General features: G+C 41.6%; 1 protein-coding gene across 1 annotated transcript in view; it reads left to right on the top strand.

Moving 5' to 3' along the window:
- Window positions 1–24,462, top strand: part of TMEM154 (transmembrane protein 154) — a 54,748-nt gene that overhangs the window by 4,792 nt on the left and 25,494 nt on the right. The window contains exons 2-3 of the mRNA XM_010382875.2: window positions 22,220–22,480; window positions 22,571–22,609. Of these exons, the coding sequence (XP_010381177.2) occupies window positions 22,220–22,480; window positions 22,571–22,609 (300 nt within the window). The remainder of the gene's footprint in view (window positions 1–22,219; window positions 22,481–22,570; window positions 22,610–24,462) is intronic.

Here is a 24,462-nt window from a genome sequence, read left to right as displayed (position 1 = left end):
TGTTCTTTTTTTATACACATTGTGCTTTGGGTTTTTTTTTCCCTTGTGTTATTTATTCCTCCTTTTATGTCATTATTTTAAACATCTTATTATCTATTTGGTAACTTTTAGCTAAAGTTTGTGTAGACATAATTTTGCTGCTTGTCATATCTGTTGCTTCACATTCTTTTTTTTTTTTTTTTGAGATGGAGTCTCGCTCTGCTGCCCAGGCTGGAGTGCAGTGGTGTGATCTCGGCTCACTGCAACCTCTGCTTCCTGGGTTCAAGCTGATTCTCCTGCCTCAGCCTCCCCAGTAGCTGGGATTACAGGCGCATGCCACCACACTGGCTGATTTTTGTATTTTTAGTACAGACAGGGTTTCACCATGTTGGCCAGGGTGGTCTTGAACTCCTGACTTCAGGTGATCCACTCACCTCAGCCTCCCAAAGTGCTGGGATTACAGGCATGAGCCACCACGCCCGGCCTTGCCTCCCATTCTTGATGGAAATCCTGGGGGCCCTGAGAGCAGAACCTGATAACACCGAGGATGGCTCACCCTGCTTAATAGAACCCCAAATTATCTGATCCCATCACCAAGCTACTATAAAGTGCTCTAAGCCCCAATTCTTTTCGAATATAACCCCAGCTTTGTCATCACAAACTAGGATTTGGAAGAAACTGAGACGGGGTGTGCTTACAGGAGCCCATGACTGACCCTCAGGCTTAATTCCCAGCCTTGAATGGGAGGTGGCAGGCATCAGAGGTCAGCTTCCAAGAGCTGCAGGAGGAAGCAGCAAAGCCTCCATGAAGGGGTAAGCTGGCAGACCAGAGCCGGCAGTGGAGCTAAGTCAGGTGCCAGAAGTAGGTAACCAAGGAGACTGAACTGATTGCCCTCAAGAAAGAAGAAATGAGTAGAGCAATCCAAATTGAAAATCAGAGGAAGGCCCAGGTTCCACAGGTGTCAGGATGATGGCAAGATCAGCCTGGGGTAGCTGACCTGACTCTGAACTTTGCCAAAGTCATTTCAGTGACTTTTTTTTTTTTTCTTATACCGTGGTCTGAAGTTTTAGCTTTAACTCTTGACCCAGTGAATGGACAGGAGCTCCCTGAAAACATTATATAGCCTGTTATCTCCCTGGGCCCACACTTTTGTTGAGGAAATCCCCACTGGTAGATATAACTCTGAATTTCAACTTCCTCTCTAAGCACTTAAAAATATATATATTTCCTGAGCCCTAGGCCTTTTCTTGCTTTCTTGAGATTTCTTTATGCATTTAAAAGATTGCTTTTTTATATTTTATTCAGCATTTCTAGGTGTTGCACATTGGAAGAATTTTCAGGTTACCACGTTTATCAGATTATATGAAAAGGGAAATTTTTCTCTACAACCATTCTGGAGAATAATTTGGAAATATTACATAAGCAGAATATGTTCATGCTCCACAATCCCAAGAATTGACTCCTAGCTCACTCACAAATGTGCAGTCAGAAGATATGGCTGAGGTTGTCTATGATAACATTGTTTGTAAAAATGAAAAACAAAACAAAATGAAAGCAACCTAAATGTCTATCAACAAAAGGAAAAATAAAATTTAGTATAGTCACAGGATTAGTAGAACAGAACAAGTAAAATTAATGAAGTCCAGCCAGACGTATCAAGGTGAATCCGTCTCAAAAGTCATGTTGATATACGCATCAAATGTATCAAAAGTCATGTTCAGGAGAAAGTCAGTTAAAGATTATTATGCTGCCAGGCGTGGTGGCTCACCACTGTAACCCCAGCACTTTGGGAGGCAGAGGCAGGTGGATCACTTGAGGTCAGGAGTTCGAGACTAGCTTGACCAATGCGGTGAAATTCCGTCTCTACTAAAAATACAAAAATTAGCTGGGTGTCGTGGCGCACGCCTGTAGTCCCAGCTACTCCGGAGGCTGAGGCAGGAGAATTGCTTGAATCTGGGAGGCGGAGTTTGCAGTGAGCTGAGATTGTGCCACTGCACTCCAGCCTGGGCAATAGAGTGAGATTCTGTCTCAAAACAAATAAAGAAGTAAATAAAATTATTATGCAGAAGCAGGGTGGGAAAAAAAGAAAAAATATATTATTATGCATAGAATAATTATATTTATTTAAACATTTTTAAACATCCAAAATTATGCTATATATTGCTTAGGGATATAGACATGTTTGAAAAGTGGGCATGATACACAGTAACTTTAGGAGAATCATTACTGACGAGTGAGGAAGAGAAATGAGATCAGGGAGGGGCATAATGGGGGCTTCAATTATATCCAAAATATTGTTTCTGTCAGCAAAAAGATGGTAGTCCAGGGTTCAGTAAACTAAGACCCATGGGCCAAACCCAGCCAGCTTCCTTTATTTCCAAGTCCTTGAGCTAAGATTGATTTTTACATCTGTAAATGCTTATGTGTTTAATGTTTACATAAATAAGTGCTTTCCTAATAGCTGGTATTTGCCTCTCGGCCCGCAAAATCAAAAATGTTTACTCTCTACCCTTTTAAGAGAAAGTTTGCCAACCTCTGCTCTTGTCAATATGAAAAAATTTAAGATAATTAGGGGATGAGTGCCTTATTTGTTAAATCATTCTCTATTATTTTCAGTAGGTATACTTTCATAATGAAAAATAATGAGAGAGCCTGTGAGTTCTTCTCGTTCTCCTCCATCTTTCTTTTTCACGTCTCCCAGCCTCTTTGAAGATGGTCAATACACCCTCATTTTCTCACATTCCATTCATTTCTCAATCCTTTGCCATGTGGCTACTGTGTCAGGCACAGATTTCAAATTGCTCTGTCTCCATCACCAGTGCCTCCTAAAAGCTAAACCTAAAAAACCCATTTCTGTGCTTATTTTATGTTTTTCTCCATAGCACTTGTCCTAATTAATCAGTGATTGCAGCTCTCTTATCCTTGATCTTCATGATGCTCTTTTCTTCTGGGTCTCCTACTGTGACTCTGTTTCTTTCCGGTGTTTGGTTATGGATCTTTCTCTACCACCTGCTCATTTCATGTCAATGTTCTGTTCTTTTCTCACTCCTTACACCAGTCCTGGGTCATGACAACCCCCCTTTTTTTAAGGGTTTCACTTTGTCACCCGGGCTGTATAGTACAGTGGCATGATCTTGGTTTCAAGCCTCTGGGTTCAAGCAATCCTCCCACCTCAGCCTCCTGAGTAGCTGGGACTATAGGTGCATGCCACTACACTCAGCTAATTTTTGCTTTTTTTTTTTTTTTTTTTTTTTTGTAGAGATAGGGTCTCTCTATGTTGCTCAGCTGGTCTTGAACTTTTGGGCTCAAGCCATCCTCCCACTTAGGCCTCCCAAAGTGCTGGGATTATAGGCGTGAGACACTGAGCCCAGCCACACCCACTTTCATCTCACTCCTGGGTTGAGGATTCCCAAATAACCACCTCCAGCCAGACCTATCTGCCCAACTCTAGACTTGTATTTTCATCACCAGGTTTCCCTGGATGTGTCACAGAGACCTTAAACTCAGTTCCAAAACAATACTCATTCTTTGCTCCCTGCCAGTTCAGACTCTTGTGGGCTCTCACCTAGGCTATTTTGTTAACTTCTTAACCAGTCTTCTTGCCTCTACTCTCATCTCCAACCCATTTTCACATAACTTCCAGAGTGATGGTTCTGTAATAAAAATGGAATCATTTCCTCCTGTACTCATCCCTCAATGGTTCTTCATCTCCTTGAGATAGAGTCGAATCCCCTTGGCATCATTACAAGCTAATGATGAGCTGGTCTGAAGTTCTTCTCCTGCTTTACATTTGCTACTTCTTGCTTCCCACCGTGAGTCCTATAGTACAGCCACTTGAATGTGCCAAGCTCTGTCAGGCCACTGACAGCATACAGAGGCCTTTCTGTATGCTGTGCCCTCAACTGTAATGCCTTTCTCTTCCCTCTTTGCTTGAAGAACTCCCAAGGTTCAATTGACTGGTCCACTCCCTTGCATCAAATACCTGAGTACGCCTTAGCCCCAAATGCAATGAATGTCCTCCTCTCCCATGTGCTCATGAGACTTTGTATACAAACATATGATGGCTTTTATTAATCTGCATTATAATTACTGATTTGCATGCCATTGTCCCTACTTAACAGCCACTTCCCTGGGAGACAGAAGCTGGTCTCATTCACCTTCACATGCCAAAGCTTAGAATGGCGACTTGCACGTTACTAGTCACACAACAAAAGGGTAGTGGCTGACTCAATGAATGCATAAACAACATGAAATGTATCATATGCCCCAATATTTACTTGTATTTATGAGGATCTTATAATCATTTAAATAATAAAATCAATACTTGGATAAATGTTATTTTTAGTTAACTCAGTTTTATAATTTTATTCCAGAATGTTAGCTAACTATCCCAAATCTTTTATTTAGTTAGTTAGTTGTTTTATTTTATTTTTATTTTTTGAGATGGAGTCTTGCTCTGTTGCCCAGGCTGGAGTGTAGTAGTGCTGCTCCTGCAACCTCCGACTCCCGGGTTCAAGCGATTCTCCTGCCTCAGCCTCCCAAGTAGTTGGGATTACAGGCACCTGCCACCAAGCCCTGCTCATTTTTTTTGTATTTTCAGTAGAGACAGGGGTTGTATCACGTTGGCCAGGCTGGTCTCGAACTCCTGATCTCAAGTAATCCACCCTGTTCGGCCTCCCAAAGTGCTGGGATTACAGATTACAGGTGTGAGCCACTGCACCCGGCCTCCCAAATCTTTTAATGTGTGAACAGTTCACTTCTGTCCCTTGAAACCAAAACAATTACTGCACTCCGCCCCCCCCCCAAGCCTTCCTGGAGAGAATACTATGTAGCTGCAGAGAAAATGTTTTTACCTACCTTCTGAAAATACGAACACAAGTTCAGACCCAGAAAAATACACATTAAGTGGCAAAATTATTTACAGAAAGGACACACAGTTACAAGCAATTTGGGGAGACATTTGAAAGGAAAACAAAGGAAATACAAGTTCCATAGATACTTAACTTCAAGCCAGTAAGAGCTGATTTGATAACTTTAAAAAGAACTAAACTTTGCATAACATAAAACTCATGGGAAAATCTACTTCAGTAGTTGAGGAAAAACACAGAAATATTTCCTGAGTAATTAAAGAAGGTGCTTAACAGAAGAGTTACCTAACAGAACAGTATTCTGGTCATTGTTCTGGCTTCTTTTCCTTAAAACCAATAAATCCAGTTTGTTTTTGAATTTTTTTCTATGTTTCATATGAGTTAAAACCATCACTGTTATTTTCTACTTCACACTACATTATGATTTTCAGAAACGGGATTCCAATGGTTGCCAAGGTTTGCTGACATGTTATTATCATTCCCTGACAACACTAAATTCATTCATTTGAAAATTGATTTATTCTTTTCTAAGACTTATACTTGTTTGCTTATTTGTTTATGATTAAGATTGCCAAATTTAGCAAATAAAAATATAGGACAACCAGTTAAATGTGAATTTCAGATAAGCAATGCTTTTCTTTAGTATAAGGATGCCCTTTACAATTTAGTATAAATATTTAGTACAAATATTACACGGGACATACTAATACTAAAAATGTTTCATTGTTTATCTGATACTCAAATTTAACTAGGCATCCTGTATTTTATCCAGTAATTTTATTTTGGATTGTGATTATCTTTTATCAAGCAAAGACCATCTCTCTGTTGGTTCTGGTTCATCACTAACGTCATAGACATGTTGGTTATGTACAGCTACATGTTAGAATTATACTTAGGCTGAGTCCTAGATCAACCATTCAAATAAAAAGAGACCATTTCTGAAAAAAAATACTGATAATTATATAGAATAAAACCAGGAATTCAAGAGCAGAACAACTTTTAAAAAATCTATGAACGTAATCACATTAACAACTATGTTAGGAAAAAATAATAAGTTTGTATTAATAAATGCACAAGAGAGGTTGACAAAGAGAGTGAGACTAGCACCACATCAATAGCTCCAGCCACGATACTAAAATTCAAAGTGCTTGAGCCTAGGAGACTGTTCAGGATGGAAAGACAGGATTGATTCTCTTTGAAGGTAAAATAGGACCAGAAGCCCACTGGCTTTAGGGACCTGTTCAGGGTTTAGCTGATTCAAGGAAATGCGACGCACGATTCTGCTCCCTTCACACAGCACTTCAAAACCTTAGCAACTTGCTTCCTTCTTCAGCCTCTTGTAGGAAAGCACCAAACGCTGTTGCTCCTGTGCTCCTGCTTAGGCTGGCGATGGGGACTCTCGTGCACATCCTCTCCCTGTTGTTCCTCGTTCACTCTCGGTGGCAACCAAGCCCCTGGGGTGGGAGCCCACAGTGTTCCCTGGTTTCCTGTTCTTTAACTTATCAAGCACTCACCTACCAGTTATTATTTTGTTTGTCTCTGTCTTCCAGTTTTTCTCTCTGGCAATGCTGAGCTTGTGCTGAGCTGAGCAAGGAGTGGGATGCCCATGTACCCCAGGAAAGAGCCCCTCACCTATGGAATGGGGTGGCGGTGTCTTCCCACCCTGACTCAGAGGCTGGGGAGACGGCAGATGTCTTGAGGCAAAGGCATGGCTGGGAGTGTCTGTTTTCAAGTTACTCTTTTCAATTGCAATTTTGAATTTGGCCCTTGAAAAGAAGAAATATAATAAAATAAATAGAAATAAAATAAAAATAGGAAAGTATTCAGTTTGGCAATAACTATCATTTAACAATCCTTTTTTTTTTTTTTTACATTTCAAAGCACTTTCATGTGGCTTGTCTCACTCATGGTATGAAGAACTTTTTTAAGGATTTAAAATGTATTTGTATTCTGTCTCATAAAAATACACATTCTTTAAAACTGCCAGGTGCTACAGGCCACTGTAGGAATCCAGTGTATAAAAAGACAGTCTGGTGGTCAAACATGTGGCTTCCCAAAGTGAGTGACTTCAAACCAGAAACAGCTTTAGGGCCTGAGCAAATCTGATTAAATGTGAGCAAGCTTTCTCTTAGAAAGACATCAAAATAAAAGTTGAAAATGAAAAAGACATTGGAACATTGTGGGTCTCCCCATTGTAAAACATGTTTTAATCTGATAGTAAATTACAATTACAGGTGTGCTTCTCAGTTTAAGGAGGTAAAAATACAACACAGCCTCACAAGTAATTTCCCAGAGCAGACTACTGGCTGAAAGTGTTTTACCAGATAACCTCCTCAAAACTAGAAAAAAGCATCCTTTCTTTATATTCTTTTGATGAAAGGCATCATCACCTCCAGTTATCTGGTGGCTGAAGAGACAAGGTGTACAAAACACAGGCATTGCTTGATGATCTCAAATACCTTCCTGTACTTACAAGCTGCCATTAACCTTCAATGCTTCTGCCTTGTATCTGTTCAACCACCTATTTATTCTGTCCATATCTTCTTCAAGTAAATTAGTCAGAAAAAAAAACATATTAGGTGAAGACTTTCACTTAATAAAATTGGCAAATATGCAGAACAACTGAGCTTGTAAGAAAACAGCAATCCCTCCTCTCCTTGAGTCCTGCTCCCAGAGAATCAAGTCACTTGACCTTTACATGGTGGCAAATGCGTGAACCACCCTCATTGCTCCTGCCAAAAAAACTATAAACATGAAATTTCATCATTTAGGATGCATAAGTTGTTATTAAGCAATTCCTCCGTTCCCTAGTATGTTTGAAAAATTTAGATAGCTTTTTGAGAGAAAACCACTTTAGATTTCTGTTTCTTTGTGACTGGAGATACATCGTGTATGTATGACTGAAAGGAAGTTGTTAGGGGAAGGAGATCAGACTCTGGAGAAAAACGTGAGAGCGTGACTGGCAATTTCACCACAGACCCACCAGGACTATTGGACATTACCTTCAGTCATTCCTTCCACACACAGCAGATGGGGTTGCAGGTGCTAGGGATACGTTCTAAACAGTGAAGGAGACAAATGGCAGACAACCATACAAATGAAGTAATTCCAGATAATAAACAATAAGTTAGTATCATGTGGAAATGAAGTGAACTAGAGAAAAGTGCAGAGCACTTCAGAGCAGCATCTGTAGTCCATGAATATCAGTGTCCTCATAGCACTGTCTGCGGTCCATGAGCAATGGTGTCCCAGCACCACTGTCTGCAGTCCACGAGCAATGGTGTCCCAGCACCACCATCTATAGTCTGTGAGCATTGGTGTCCCAGCACCACTGTCTGTGGTCCATGAGCAACAGTGTCCAGTGATGTCATCCATCCACTTGCAGTTAGTGTCTCTATGCAAACACAGTCAGCCTCCCACAGCCAGGCTGTGTCCTGAAGAGTCTGGCATGGTTATTCTCATTTTAGTCCCATTCTGTTCCTGACCACATCACAATCAGATTCCACAGATGCTGAACAATTGATTTTTAAAAAGAGATCAACTGAAGAGTTAAACTATTTAATGGTGCATACTCCATTAATGTTGTTCCCAAAGGCTTCTGTGTAGGGTTCTCTAATCACATTTAAAACGAATGAGGACTGTCTTCATGAACAATAGCAAATTAAAATAAAGTCCACTCAGTTATTATTTAACTCAGTAATTCTCAACCTAACATACATACTTACTGCAGTTATTTGGGGAGCTTTTAAGAAATACTGTTACCCAGGCCACCCCCTCAGATATTCTCAAATAACTAATTTAGTTAGGGCTTAAAAACTTCCCAGGTGATGCTGATGCACAGTAAATGTGGAGAACAACAACAGGTGTGACTGATAATTAGACACAACTAAATGAGATTGTTTGAGCAACTTCAACCGGTATGACCTGCAGACCAGCAGCATCAGCACAACCTAATTACTTGCTAAAAATGCAAATTCTGGTAGGACTTGGTGGCTCATGCCTGTAATCCTAGCACTTTGGGAGGCTGAAGCAGGAGGATTGCTTGAGACCATTAGTTTGTGGCCAGCCTGGGTAACAAAGCGAGACTCCCTGTCTCTACAAATAATACAAAAGTTAGTCAGGCGTGGTTGTGCACATCTGTAGTCCCACCTACTTGGTGGGCTGAGGTGGGAGGATTGCTTGAGTCCAGGAGTGCAAGGCTGCAGTGAGCCATGTTCATACCACTGCACTCCAGGCTGGGCAACCGAGTGAGACCCTGTCTCAAAAAAAAAGCAAATTCTTGGGCCCCCTTCCAGACCTATTACATCAGAAAGTATAAGACTATGCCCAGCAGTCTGTGCTTTAAGAACCCCTGTAGGTGTTTCCAATACCCACTGAGGTTCGAGGACCACTGGCTTAAAGCACCAACCAAAGCTATTGCTGATAGTTGTTTTATTAGCAATAACATTTTCTGGATATGCAGGGTTTAAATCCTGGCATGCATCTCTCTAATTCAGACTTATTCGGGAAGGTGTGATGGTCACAGTACTCTCTCGGTGTGTCCTAGCTAGACTCTTCCAGGTTCTTGAGACTTCAGTGATGATTTTTAAGCTACTGTGTTCTGGTGATAGAGTTGGCAGCTGCTAGGCAAGCCTTTGGCATCCAACTCCTTGACCTCTGATTCTTCTCAATTTCACCAAGGAGCATAGAGAACAAGACAGGGAATGATTTGGTATGGCTCAGGGGAGGCCAGAAGTGGGCAGGGTCTGGAGAAGTGAGTCTCAACTTCAGCTGCAGCCTGGAGCCACAAGGAAAACTGTAAAAATTATTGAGGCCTGGGTTCTACCCCTAAATATTTTGATTGATTGATATTTAGAACAGGGTCTTGCTCAGTTACCCAGGCCAGAGTGCAGTGGTGTGATCATAGCCCACACAGCCTTGGACTGGACTCAAGTGATCCTCCTGCTTCAGCCTCCCTAGAAGCTGTACCCTCAGGTATTTTGGTGTAATGAGTTTGGGGTATGGTGTGGGCATCAGGTTATTGGAAGATGCCTCAGTGATTCTACGTGCAGACTAGGCTGAGAACCACTGGAAGACTTCTTGGTTTGTTTTTCTCTCCTCCTCCTAATGCTAATCAAGGCTCTTCGTTGTATACCGAGGTACAGGAGAGAATGAAAAGGAGTCAGGCTTTTGGGTTTGCTTTCTTGATCATCCTGAAATTCAAACTTGTCAGTTACTCCACAAAGCAGGGAAGAGTTTGAAGCCTTGACATCTGACATGTTTTCTTTCATTTCACCATCTTAACTGTAAAATTGTTTAAATAATTGGTGCATGGAGTTCACATAATTGACAAATGAAAGAATGGGGCATCTGCCTGTGGTCCAACATACTTCATGACATCCTGAGTTTAGTAGCATTCTCTTGTCATTGTATTATTCACATTGTATTATTCACATTGTATTATTTCACATTGTATTATTAGTGTGACAGTCTTTCAGTCAGTTTATAATACTTTCTTCGTCTTCTAACTTTAAAAGCTAGAGCTTGGTTGCACTTTTTTTAAACATATTTTTGTGTTAATTAAGCTTTTTAAAAAAATTTTACTTTAAGTTCCAATGTGCAGGTTTGTTACATAAGTATATGTGTGCCATGGCGGTTTGCTGCACCTATCAACCCATCATATAGGTTTTAAGCCCCGCATGCATTAGATATTTGTCCTAATGCTCTCCCTCCCCTTGCACCCCAACCCCCGACAGGCCCCAGTGTGTGATGTTCCCCTCCATGTGTCCATGTGTTCTCATTGTTCAACTCCCACTTATGAGTGAGAATATTTGGTGTTTGGTTTTCTGTTCCTGTGTTAGTTTGCTGAGAATGATGGCTTCCAGCTTCATCCATGTCCCTGCAAAGGGCATGATCTCATTCTTTTTTAAGGTTGCATAGTATTCCATGGTGTATATGTACCACATTTTCTTTATCCAGTCTATCACTGATGGGCATTTGGGTTGGTTCCATGTCTTTGCTCTTGTAAATAGTGCACGTACGTGTTGGTTGCACATTTGTTTCACTTTCAGAAAAAGAGAAGTTAGCTAGTTTGCTTCCCTGAGAAGCAGAGTCATTTCCATTTAGTGATGATGCCCTGAGCAGCGATAATGGGGACGTTGTGCTGCCCAGCTGTTGGGGCTGCCAGGCGTTACCTCAGACATTTCTTCCCACTTACAAGGATTTCCCCAGACATCCTCACCAGATGTGTGAAAGATGAGTCCCAGATGTGTTTGCGTGAATATTGTCAATAAGTATTTGTAGGTGACTCTGTACACTGTGCAGTTCATTATCGAGTGATCTTAAGATTTTTGGATTAACAATAAAGTGAAGTATTGCAGCTTAGTTTCATCATTCACATGACTGACCACTTCCATTATCTCTTTAAAACGCTACATTATCTGAGCACAGAGAAAGATAAATGGTGAAACGGAGGGAGACTTCCTGAGAGAGTTTGTGTTGGGGTCACTTGAGATGACTGTGACTTGGCCACCTAACAGGAGGGACTTCTGCCAAATCTGCAGCTTAGGAGGCCACCAGCCTCGGCCCTCACACCCAGTGATCACACCCGTGCAGGGCGTGAAGCCACGCAAGACTGATCTTCACACACCTTTCTGCTTCTAACCTGTTGTCTTCCTTATTTCTTCTCTTCTATTCTTTTGCTTGTTAATGCCTCTCTCTTTGCCCTCTCACCCTACGTCCTATCCCTGTCTTCTGCAGCTTTGCTAGTTTTACCTCTAGCCCCACCTCTTTTACCCCGAAATATGCCCAAATTTAGATAAGGAAGTAAAGCAGCAGTAAAATGAGGAAGTTATACCAGGCAGATTAACCTTCTGGGGAACAGCAGAGAAACAGGCAAGCACAGAGATGGGAGAAAGAGAACAGGTGATGGAGGAAGGAAATAACAAGGACACAAATACCTGGCCTGTGTGTGGTGCTTTATGGCTCCTAAAGCATTTTCACAGTTCTTATTTCATTTACTTTCATGCAAACACTATGGGCTAGACAGAGCAGAAGGCCTACTTTTTTTACTTTTAGGAAATGGAGAATTAGAGAGGGAGGGAATTCTTTCCAGGCCCCAAGGGTGCAGAGGGCAGCAGCCAGTCTCAAGCCCAGCTATTCTGAATTCAAATCCTGTCTTCTTCCGCGATGCCATGGTTACGTCCTTGGAGTTCTGGAGCGCAGCACAGGAAGTACCCTTGCATGTTCTGGAGGGTTCATCTCCAGACTTCTTTCCTGAAAGAGAGTTCTGCCTTCCTTCACGGTGGCTGGACTCCCAAGGTTGTAAAAGGTCACTTTCACCCAAGAATCCCAGGATGCCGCCCGCAGGAAATCTCCGTGGATGATTATGGGCCTTAGTAAGTGTTTCCTTAAAAAGGCTGTAGCCCCACAAGGGTTGTGTGAGGCTGTACAGTGGTTTTAGGGGGCCTCATGTGCACTGGATTAAGAGTGGCTATTAACCCATAGGCCACGGGAGGGACTATGTTTTTGGGGAAAATGTCATGTTTTTGGGTAAAATCCCTCAAGCTGCCCTCTGCATCCATACTTTTATGGCGTTTGGCACCTCCTCTGTTTTCCACCTTGTCGTTGTACACTTCTGATTTTCTACCTAACTCTTACCCTTGTCACCTTGGCAACCAGCTCCTGGCTGCTGATCTGATTCTATGGCTCGTCTTTGTTTGCCATCCCCCTTCTGATGACATCTGATTCCTCCCTGCACAGACTCTTAGAACCGGTCCCCAGTGTTTTCAACTTCCCTCCCTTTGACATCCCAGACTCCCTGCACACTCGGTTCTTCCCTTAGTTTCTGCCAATTCTCATTATGTGGAAACTGGAGTACTAGGGTTGTCTTAGAGAATTTTTCAGATCAGACCACCAAGAGTAGTTTGATGCTGTGCCCCCTTATCCTGCACCTAACACCCTCTCATGCTCTCCCCATTTTTAGATACACTGTAGAACGTGTTTGCCTGCGTGCAAATTGAGGGATGAACAGAGAGGTTTATTGCAGTATTGTTGGAAACACAACAGAACCTAAATCTCTATCAATAGGAATAGATTATAATACATTCAAATAATGGGGAAAAAAAGCTCTCTATACGGTCGTGGAATGCTCTTCAAGATAAAATTTTAAGTGAAAAAAGCAAGGGGCAGAAAGTATATAAATTGTGCTACCATTTGTGTTAAAAAGAGAAAACAGGAAACAATACTTATACTTGTATATGCATAGAGTTTCTCTCAAAGGAGCAGAAACGGTGGTTACTTCTGGGGAAGGAAACTGAGTAGCTTGGGGAAAGGGTGGTAGTGAAGCTTCCTTTCTGAACTAAGCACCATGTGCAGATTACCTATTCAAAAACTTTACTTAAAAACAAGGTAGACACTTTGGAATCAACAGAGATGCGGAAATAGGTGGGACCTTGGGGATCACTCCTTAGTTGTACAAATTAGAGCATTAAGTCATTAAGGGAAAAGTAAATTGTCCAAATTCTATAAGTACGAAGTGGCCGAGCTATGTCCAGACCCTCATCTGTTATTTGTCACCTATGCTTGAGGAAATGTACCTTCAAAACCCAATAGAAATTAACAATGTAAATGACAGGATTGCACCCCAGGGCAAGACATTCAAGATTCAGTTTCTTCATCAGTAAAATGTGGACAATAAAGTGGTGAAGATCGAATTAGATAGCACATGTTTATCCTAGTAGCTAGCATTCAATACATCCCAGTTACTGTTATTTATTATTTTGAAGCTATCTTAGAGTTGGGGGTGGGGGGGGAGAGAGAGAGAGAGAGAGAGAGAGAGAGACAGAACAAGAACAATCCCTTGATTCTCATTTATTTAAATAGCCACTAGAGCATCTGAGACAGCAAATGATGCTTAATGCAGGAAACATATGTGAGGGCATGTGGGAGGTGGGCATTGCAGAGAGAACTTTCAGCCTCTTTAACTCCACCTTCCACCACCAAGGGCCACCTGTGAACAGCATTGTCTCGTGCTGAAAAGTAAATGTACACAGGCCAGGACCATCTGGTATGCTTCTTTCCATTTCTCTTTTATTCCCGATTGTCTAGATGTCCCCATTATTCTTGTTAGCTTGTTTCCTTTCCTATTTTCTCTCTTCCTGGGGCCACGGGTCAAATGGTGACTAAGAGTGCAAAGTGTTCTTCTGGGGACTTCATTCACCTTCCTCAGAGAGGCGCTGAAAAGACCCTGTCCTTCTGGGCAGCTTTGCCGGGAGCGCATCTGAGCTGAGGAGCCTTAGCAAGATCCCCAGTAAAGCCGAGGTTTCTGGGAACCCTTTCCTCTGTACTGCCTTGTGCCAGACAGCCACCTCCTAGGATAGGCGGAGGAATGGGAGCAGGAGGTTCCCTCTCATTCACCACTTTACACCAAACTTTATGATTTGCAAGCATTGCATTCCTCCCTGAGGGAGGGAAAACCCTGAGGGAGGGTTATAAGCTCTGGTTCTGCCATTGGCCCCCTGGTTTCAAATCATCACTCCTCCATGTGAGCTCTGTGATCTTGGGCAAGTTGTGTAACCTCTTTGCCCTAGTGTCTATCTGAAAAAATGGTGAGGACAAAATGAGATAATCTGGGTACAAGGCAGAGCACAGAGATTGGTTCTTAGTAAATTCTCAAAAAAAGATGCTGAAATATTAGCAGCAGCTACAGTATTCATAGAAGTAACCAAAAGAAGTAAAGTGAGGGGGGACGGGGTCTGGATACTCAAGGAAGGTTCACTGACCTCTAGGTATAAGGATTATCACCACCAGCTGCACCAACCACCACCATTCCCCACCCCACACCCAACCTCATCCTACCCATATGTACCAGTCTTCACTGGCTGAGGTCACCAGTGAAAGATGCTATTTGATCTGGCTGCAGTAGCTCTCCAAGCAGAATCATTTTAATGAGGAGGTTTTCTGGAAGACAAATGTCATTTACTAGTCCAGGCTGATACATGACATATCAAAGGCTTTAACATATATGTGAATACATTATTGACTCACCCAATTTTAAAGACATATACAGTAGTCTCCCCTTATCCACAGTTTTGTTTTTCATGGTTTCAGTTACCCATGGTCAACCGTGGCCAAAAATAGTATAGTACAATAAGATATTTTGAGAGAGAGATCACATGCACATACTTTTATTATAGTATATTGTTGTAATTGTTCTATTTTATTACTAGTTATTGTTCATTGCTTACTGGGCCTAATTTGTAAAATTAAACTTTATCATAGGTGTGTTTAGAATAAAACACAGTGTATGTGGGATTCAGTTCCACCCATAATTTCAGGCATCTTCTGGGGCCTTGAAACATGTTGCCCTTGGATAATGGGGGACTACTGTAAATGTAGGACAAAGCCGCTTAACTCAGAAGGCAGTGATCAATAAGTGGTAGATTTTTACTGATACATAATATTTTACATACTTATAGGGCACATGTGTATTTTTTGTTACATGGATAGAATCTATAATGATCAGGTCAGTGTATTTGGGGTAGCCATCACTTTGAGTATTTATCATTTCTGTGTGCTGAGAAGATTTCAAGTCCTGTCTTCTAGCTACTTTGAAATATAAAATATATTATTGTTAACTACAGTCATCCTCCTCTACTATGGAGCATTATAACTTATACTGTCTATCTAACTGTATGTTTCTACCCATTAACCACCCTCTCTTCTTCCCCTGCTCTTACCCACACACCCTTCCCAGCCTCTGGTATTTATAATTCTACTCTCTACCTTCATAAGATCAACTTTTTTAGCTACCACATATGAGCAAGAACATAAGGTCTTTGTCTTTCTGTGCCTGTCTTATTTTACTTAAAATAATGACCTCCAGCTCTATCTATGTTTCAGCATAAGACATGATTTCATTCTTTTTTATAACTGAATAGTATTCCATTGTGTATATATACCACATTTTCTTTATCCATTCATCCACTGATAGATACTTCGGTTGATTTCATATCTTGGCTATTGTGAATAGTGCTGCAATGAACATGCGAGTGCATTTATTCCTTTGATATATTGATTTATTTTCCTTTGGATAAATATCCCGTAGTGAGATTACGGATTGTGTAGTAGTTCTATTGTTGGTTTTTTGAGAAATTGCCATACTGTTTTCCATAGTGGCTGTACTAATTTACATTCCCACCAACAGAGTTCCCTTATCTCTGCATTCTTGCCAGCATCTACTGCTTCTGCCTTTTCAACAATAACCTTTTTTTTTTTTTCTTTTCTTTTGAGATGGAATCTTGCTCTGTCACCCAGGCTGGAGTGCAGTGGTGTGATCTCAGTTCACTGCAACCTCTAGCTCCTGGGTTGAAGTGATCCTCCTGCCTCAGCCTCCCAAGTAGCTGGAACTACAGACGTGTGCCACCATGCCCAGCTAGTTTTTATATTTTTAGTAGAGCTAAAAATTTTGTATTTTTAGCTGTCCAGGCTGGTCTCAAACTCCTGACCTCAGGTGATCCTCCTGCCTTGACCTCCAAAAATGCTGAGTTTATAGGTATAAGCCACTGTGCCCAAAAATAACCATTCAATGAGATAATATCTCATCATAGTATTGTTTGTTTTTTGTTTGTTTGTTTTTAGTCTATTTCATTTAGTTCTGCTCTGATCTTTATTATTTCTTTCCTTCTACTAATTTTGGATTTGATTTGCTCTTACTTTTCTAGTTCCTTGAGATGCATCACTAGATTGTCTACTTAAAATCTTTCTACTTCTTTGATGTAGGTAGTTACTATAAACTTACCTCTTAGCACTGCTTTTGCTGTATAACATAGGTTTTAGTATGGTGTATTTCCATTTTTATTTGTTTCAAGCCTTTTTAAAAAATTTCCTATTTAATTTCCATGTACTTGTACAGTCTCCAAAGTTCTTCTTGTTATTGACTTGTAGTTTTATTCCATTGTGGTCTGAGAAGATATTTGATATGATTTCAATTCTTAAAAATGTGTTGAGCTTGTTTTGTGTTCTAACATTGTTTATCCTGGAAAATGTTCCAAGTGTTGATGAGAAGAATGTATATTCTGGCACTGTTTGATGAAATGTTCTGTAAATGTTCTTTTAAGTCCATTTGGTGTAAGGTGCCATTTAAATCAATGTTTCTTTGTTATTATTATTATTTTATCTAGATGATCTGTTTAATGCTGAGAGTGGGTGTTCTATTTCTCAACTCTTGTATTAGACTCTACCTATCCCTTTAGATCTAATAATATTTGCTTTATATATCTGGGTGCTCCCAGTGTTAGGTGCATATATGTTTAGAATTGCTACATTCTCTTGCTGAATGTATCACTTTATTATTATATAATGACCTTTTTGTCTATTTCTTCTGTTTTTGACTTGAAGTCTGTTTTTTTGACATAAGTATAGCTACTCATGCTTGCTTTTGGCTTCTGTTTGTATGGAATATCTTTTCCCATCCCTTTACTTTCAGTCTATATGTATCTTTATAGGCGAGATGAGTTTTTTGTAGGCAGCATGTAGTTGTGTTGTGTCTGTGTGTTTTTTAAATCCATTCAGCCAGTCTATATCTTTTAAGTGGGCAGTTTAATCCATTGACAGTTAAGATTATTATTTATATATCAGGGCTCCTTCCTCTCATTTTATTAATTGATTTATGATTGTTTTGTCTATCCATTGTTCCTTTCTTTCTCTCTTACTTGTCTTTATTATGGTTTGGTGGTTTTCTGTAGTGGTAACATTTTAGTCTTTTTCTTGTGTGTGTGTGTGTTTACTCTACCAGTGGGTTTTGTATTTTCATGTGTTTTCATGATAGATATTGTTCTTTTGCTTCTCAGTGGACTCCCTTAAGCATTTCTTTTAGGGCCAGTCTAGTGGTAATGAATTCCCTCAGCTTTTGTATGTCTGGGAAAGACTTTGTTTTTCCTTTGTTTTTGAAGGATAACTTTGCTGAGTATAGAATCCTTGGATGACAGCGTTTTTGTTGTTTTGTTTTCTTTCAGTCCTTTGAATATATCATCCCATTCTCTCCTGGCCTATAAGATTTCTGTGGAGAAATTAACTGTTAGTCTGACAGGGGTTCCTATATAGGTGACTACATGCTTTTCTCTTGCTAATTTTAGATTCTTTCTTTGTCTTTGATGTTCGACAATTTGACTGTAATGTGCTGTGCAGAAGTCCTTTGTTGAATTGTATCTATTTGGAGAATTCTGGGCTTCCTGTATCTGGATGTCTAAATCTCTTGCTAGACTTAGGAAGTTTCATCTATTGTTTCATTAAATAGGTCTTCTTTTTCTTTTCTTTTCTTTTTTTTTAAGGCAGGATCTGGCTCTGTTGCTAAGGCTGAAGTACAGTGGCACAATCTCAGCTCACTGCAACCTCTGCCTTCGGGCCCCAGTGGTGACAGAGGTGGGTTGGACATATCTGTCCCTGGGTCCCGAGGCAGCATACACTGGCACTGGTGTTAGTGTGTCCAGGCAGGCTGGTTCTTTGGCCTCCAGGTGTCTTGCTTGGGTGCTAGAAATGGTAGTGGTTAACCAGGCAGGTAGGCAGATTGGTGTGGGTGTTGGCAGGACAACACTCTGGGTCCCAAGTACCTGTGCTGGTGTTGGCAGTGGTTGCAATGGACTGGGCAGGCCAGTCCCCAGGCCTGTAGCTGGTACATGAGGGTGGATGCCAACTATGATGGTGGCAGCACAATGGGTAGTCCCAACCTCAGGCCTCTGGGAGGAATGCTGTTGTGTCAGTGGTGATGGACTGAACTGGGCTGGGCAATCACCAGGCCCCAAGTGGCACGCTCAAGTACTGCACTGGGAGAGAGCAGGCCTGTGCAGACCTGTTCTTTGACTCTCTGGTGGTGCATGCAGTATCTGGCTATAAAAGGCAGCAGTGAAGCAATCCCCAGGCTGCTGATGGAAAGCTCAGGTGAAGGCAGCAGTGACTACACTGCTGCCCACTACTGCGGAGGATGGGATTGCTTTCAGTGGGAGCAACCATAGGCAGCCAGCTGGGAGAGGGGTATGCTTTGCTCATGCTTTGGCCCCAGCAGCAGCAGTTTATAGCAGCAATTAGCTGCGAACAGTAGAGTTTGTCCTTGAGGCACATAAACATGTGTGAGTGCCCCTCTGCTGGCCGGGGATCGGGGAAGGGGTGCTGCCAGTGGCTCTTACCTTGGCCCTGGCAGCAGCAGCCAGCAGCAGTGGTGGCTGCAGGCAGGGGCTCCAGAGACATGGAGATGCAGGGGCTGTTGGGCCCTAGGGCAGGATACAGTCTGGTGGGGGCTGGGCCCTCACAGCGGCACTGTGCTGCAGCCACTAGGGCTCAGGGGTGTGTGAGACTCCGCATAAGATCCCTCTCTGGAGAAATGCCATTGCACAGTCTACAGGCAGCTCTCAATGTTAGTCTCAGGGTCTGTGATAGTTGAGGGGCTCTCCCATAGCTAAGCTGGAGGAGTCTGCAGTGGAAATATGGACCACTTACCCTTTCCCCACATTGGGGAGCTTCTCCAGGCTCCCAAACATTGTCAGCCAAGAAGGATGTCTTATTTCCCGCTCCTTCCTTGCTTTAAGTGTTTTCTGTCACTACTCTGTTGAATTCCAGTGTTCTCTCTTAAACGGTCAATTCAAAATGTAGCTTGTCTACTCACTACTTTTGTTATTTTTTGTGAAGGAGGTGAGTGCCAGATGCATCTAGTCAGCCATGTTGAAGCCCCTCCTCTCTTCAAAACTTGGTAGTTATTTTTTCAATCCTGCCTCTGGCATATACACGTGAGAAACACCGGTGAGTTTACTCTGCAGTATGTAATTAATTCTGATGGTTTGGGGTTGCATTTACTAAAGGGATTATCAAATGAATTCCCTGCTGTGGGAGACTGAAGTATTTATTCATACAATCAACACAATTAGATTCTTATTGTCTTAGCTCAAATACCACAAACTGCGAGACTTAAACAACAGACATTTATTTCTCGCAGTTCTGGAGGCTGGGAAGTTCAAGATCAAAGGTGCTAGAAGATTCAGTATTTGGTGAGAACTCTCTTCCTGGCCTGCAGTCGCCACCTTCTTTCCATATCCACACATGGCAAGGAGAGAGAACTCTGGTTTTCTTATCTTCTCATAGGAGCAATAATCCCATCACAGGGGCCCCACTCTCATGATCTCATCTAAACCTAATGACCTCTCAAAGGCCTCACCTCTTAGCCCTAATCCATCACATTGAGGATTAGGGCTTCAATATATGAACTAGAGGGGAATACAAACATTCAATTCATAGCAGTGACCAAACATTTTTGTTTCAACCAAAATCAGACGACTCCATTGTTACGGGATTATGAAGATAGATAAACTATTGAATTGGCTCTGCATTGTCCAGTTCGATCATTCTATGCAGTAATTGCCTAACCTACACCACAGAGTGTGGTTTAAAGCAGCTGACTTCTCTATTTGCGTAGTTCCTTTCACCTTAGAAGAACTTTCTTATAAATTCTTATAATTTCTTATAAATCATCTCATTTGATAACTTACAAGGTATTTTCTTCAGCTAGCCCCTTCTGAAAGGTAGACAACATTACATGATATTAGGAAAAAGACCTTCAGCTTACCTTACCATGACTACTGCTTAGTCAGGTAAGGAAAAGTTTTTCAGATAGTCATCAAGTCAGTAGTCCTTTCCCATCCTGATGGTTTTTATTTTCCTTTTCTTTTTCTTTTTTTTTGAGACGGAGTTTCGCTCTTGTTGCCCAGGCTGAAGTGCAATGGCACGATCTTGGCTGACTGCAACCTCTGCTTCCTGAGTTAAAGTGATTCTCTTGCCTCAGCCTCCCAAGTAGCTGGGATTACAGGCATGTGCCACCACGCCCGGCTAATTTTTGTATTTTTAGTAAAGACAGGTTTCACCATGTTGGTCAGGCTGGTCTTAAACTCCTGACCTCAGATGACCTGCCCTCCTTGGCCTCCCAAACTGTTGGGATTACAGGCATGAGCCACTACGCCCAGCCAGGATGGTTTTTCAATATATTCTGAGGTTCATATAGAATAAAGTTACTTACAGTTTGACATTAGGGAAACCACCATTCCTTCCTTCCTTCCTTCCTTCCTTCCTTCCTTCCTTCCTTCCTTCCTTCCTTCCTTCCTTCCTTCCTTCCTTCCTTCCTTCCTTCCCTCCCTCCCTCCCTCCCTCCTTTTTCCTCCTTTCCTCCTTTCCTCCTTTGCTCCTTTCCTCCTTTCCTCCCTTCCTCCCTTTCTTTCTCTCTTTCTTTCTTTCTTTCTTCTTTTGACAGAGTCTTGCTCTGTTGCCAAGCTGGAGTGCAATGGCACAATCTCGGCTCACTGCAACTTCCACCTCCTGGTTTCAAGTGATTCTCCCGCCTCAGCCTCCCAAGTAGCTGAGATTACAGGCAGCCACCACTATGTCCGGCTAATTATTGTATTTTAGTAGAGACCAGGTTTCACCATGTTGGTCAGGCTGGTCTCGAACTCCTAACCTCAGGTGATCCACCCATCTCAGCCTCCCAAAGTGCTGGGATTACAGGCATGAGCCACTGTGCCCAGCACAGTCAATTCATTTTCAAAGAATTATTTTCCATTGATAGGTAACCTTTTATTTAAATATTAGGACACAGACAGGGGCGGTGGCTCACACCTGCAATTCTACCACTTTGGTAGACTGCGGCAGGTGGATCACTTGAGGCATGGAGTTCGAGACCAGCCTGGCCAACATGGTAAAACCCTGTCTCTACTAAAAATACAAAAATTAGCTGGGTATGGTGGCACGTGCCTGTAAGCCCAGCTACTCTGGAGGCTGAGGCACAAGAATTGCTTGAACCCAGGAGGTGAAAGTTGCAGTGAGCTGAGTTCATGCCACTGCACTCCAGCCGGGGCAATGGAGCAAGACTCTGCCTCAAAAAAAAAAAAAAAATTAGGACACAGAGTGCATTTGTTTACATCTAAAAGTGCTGTATGGCATGTACTTAACTTTTAGTAAATGTGAATTTAAATTTATTCAGACATTTTATTAAAATATTATCATATCCTACAGGAGACGTCCTGTAATATCACATAACTTGGCTTGGAACATCACCCTTAACCTGGGGCAGCTTCCTAATGCCCTTTGCTTAAGCGCATCTAAAATGTCTGGTCAATGCAAAACTGCCTACCTTTGCACAAGGTTTTTCTCTGAGCTCTGATTCCATGTTCAATACACTGCCAGCTTGAGCTTCATTTATGTTAAATCAATGCTCTGTGTCACACCTAGCTTGGAGCCCAGGTATAATGGGTCAAGTTTATCACAGAATGTATCTAGGAATAATTTAAAAATCATTGACAATATAACATACTAACTTTGTCTCCATGGCAATCTCAGTTTTGTATCTGTTCCCACAGGTAATTGTGAGGAATTAGAACACTCAGGAGATACACCTGAGGAATCTGAAAGACCAAATGAAGTGACTACTCCAAGCATATTTGCTGCAGTGACCGCCACAGAAACATTAACTGCAAATATAAATTCTACCAACATTGCTCCGGATGAAAATCAGTTAGAGTTTATACTGATGGTGTTGATCCCTTTGATTTTATTGGTCATCTTACTTTTATCTGTGGTATTCCTTGCAACATACTATAAAAGAAAAAGAACTAAACAAGGTAAATATTTGATGTATTCCCATTTCCAGAAAATTGCTTCATGTGTTAGTGAAAAATCAATAAAACAAAATATTCTTTGCTTTGATATAGAACCTTCCAGCCAAGGATCTCAGAGTGCTTTACAGACATGTGAGTATTATCCTAAAACCTGCCTGCAGTTGGGGGTGGGATTGGAGAAGGAGCAGAGACATTTTAAAATTAAGCAACAAGGACTACTTACAATAGTAAGTAATGAATAATACATTTCAATGAAATTTTCCAGAAGTGAATATATGCATATTCCTTTCTTTAAAAAAAGTTTAATGGAATTTTAAAATACAGGCATGCCTTGTTTGGTTGCACTTTGCTTTATTGCACTTTACAGGTATTGCTTTTTTTTTTTTTAAACAAATTGAAGTGGCAACCATTGCATCGAACCAGTCTATTGGTATCATTTTTCCAACAGCACATGTTTAGTTTGTGTCTCTGCATTACATTTTGATAATTCTCACAATATTTCAAATGTTCTCAATATTACTGTGCCTGTTATGGTGATCTGTGATCAGTGATCTTTGATATTACTGTTGTAATTGTTTTGGGGTGCCTGAAACCATGCTCACGGAAGACAGTGAACTTAATTGATAAACATTGTGTGTGTTCTGACTACTTCACCAACAGGCCATTCCCCATCTCTCTCCCTGTCTTCAGGCCTCTCTATTCCCTGATACAGAACGATATTGAAATTAGGCCAATTCATATCCCTACAATGGCATCTAAGTGTTCAAATGAAAGGAAGAGTCACATATCTCTCATTTTAAGTGAAAAGCTAGAAATGATTAAGCCTTGTGAGGAAGGCAAGTTGAAAGCTGAGATAGGCTGAAAACCAGGCCTCTTGTGCCAAACATTTAGCCAAGCTGTAAATGCAAAGAAAAATTTCTTGAAGGAAATTAAAAGTGCTACTCAGTGAACATACAATGATAGGAAAGCAAAGCAGTATTATTGTTGATACAGAGAAAATTTCAGTGGTCTGAGTAGAAGATCAAACTAGTCACTGCATTCTCTTAAGCCTAAGCCTAATTCAGAGCAAGGCCTTAATTCTCTTTAATTCTACAAAGGCTGAGAGAGGTGAGGAAGCTGCAGAAGAAGAATTGGAAGCTGGCAGAGGGTGGTTCATGAGGTTTAAGGGAAAAAGCCGTTTCTATAACATAACAGTGCAAGACGAAGCAGCAAGGACTGATGTAGGAGCTGCAGCAAGTTATCCAGAAGACCTAGTTCAAATCATTGATGAAGGTGGCTACACTCAACCATAGATTTTCAATGTAGATGAAACAGTCCTCTATTGGAAGAAGATGCCATCTGACTGGGCATGGTGGCTCATGCCTGTAATCTCAGCACTATGGGAGGCTGAGGCAGATCATTTGAGGTCAGGAGTTTGAGACCAGCCTGGCCAACATGGTGAAACCCTGTCTCTACTTTAAAAAAAAAAAAAAAAAATGCCATCTAAGACTTTAATAGCTGGAGAGGAGAAGTCACTGCCTGACTTCAAAGCTTCAAAAGATATGCTGGTTCCCTTGTTAGAAGCTACTGTAGTTGGTGACTTTAAGTTAAAGCTGATTCTTATTTACCATTCTGAAAATATGACAGCTCTTAAGAATTATGCTAAATCTGCTCTGCCTGTGCTCTGTAAGTGGAACAACCAAGCCTGGATGTTAGCACATTTGTTTATAGCATGGTTTACTGAATATTTTAAGCCCACCATTAAGACCTACTGCTCGGCCGGGCGCGGTGGCTCAAGCCTGTAATCCCAGCACTTTGGGAGGCCGAGACAGGTGGATCACAAAGTCAGGAGTTCGAGACCATCCTGGCTAACACGGTGAAACCCTGTCTCTACTAAAAAATACAAAAAAAAAGCTAGCCGGGCGAGGTGGCTGGCGCCTGTAGTCCCAGCTACTTGGGAGGCTGAGGCAGGAGAATGGCGTAAACCCGGGAGGCGGAGCTTGCAG

This window comes from Rhinopithecus roxellana, chromosome 2 (assembly GCF_007565055.1).
Source record: "Rhinopithecus roxellana isolate Shanxi Qingling chromosome 2, ASM756505v1, whole genome shotgun sequence".
In the NCBI taxonomy this organism is placed as follows: domain Eukaryota; kingdom Metazoa; phylum Chordata; class Mammalia; order Primates; family Cercopithecidae; genus Rhinopithecus; species Rhinopithecus roxellana.
This window is presented reverse-complemented; position numbering and strand designations above follow the sequence as displayed.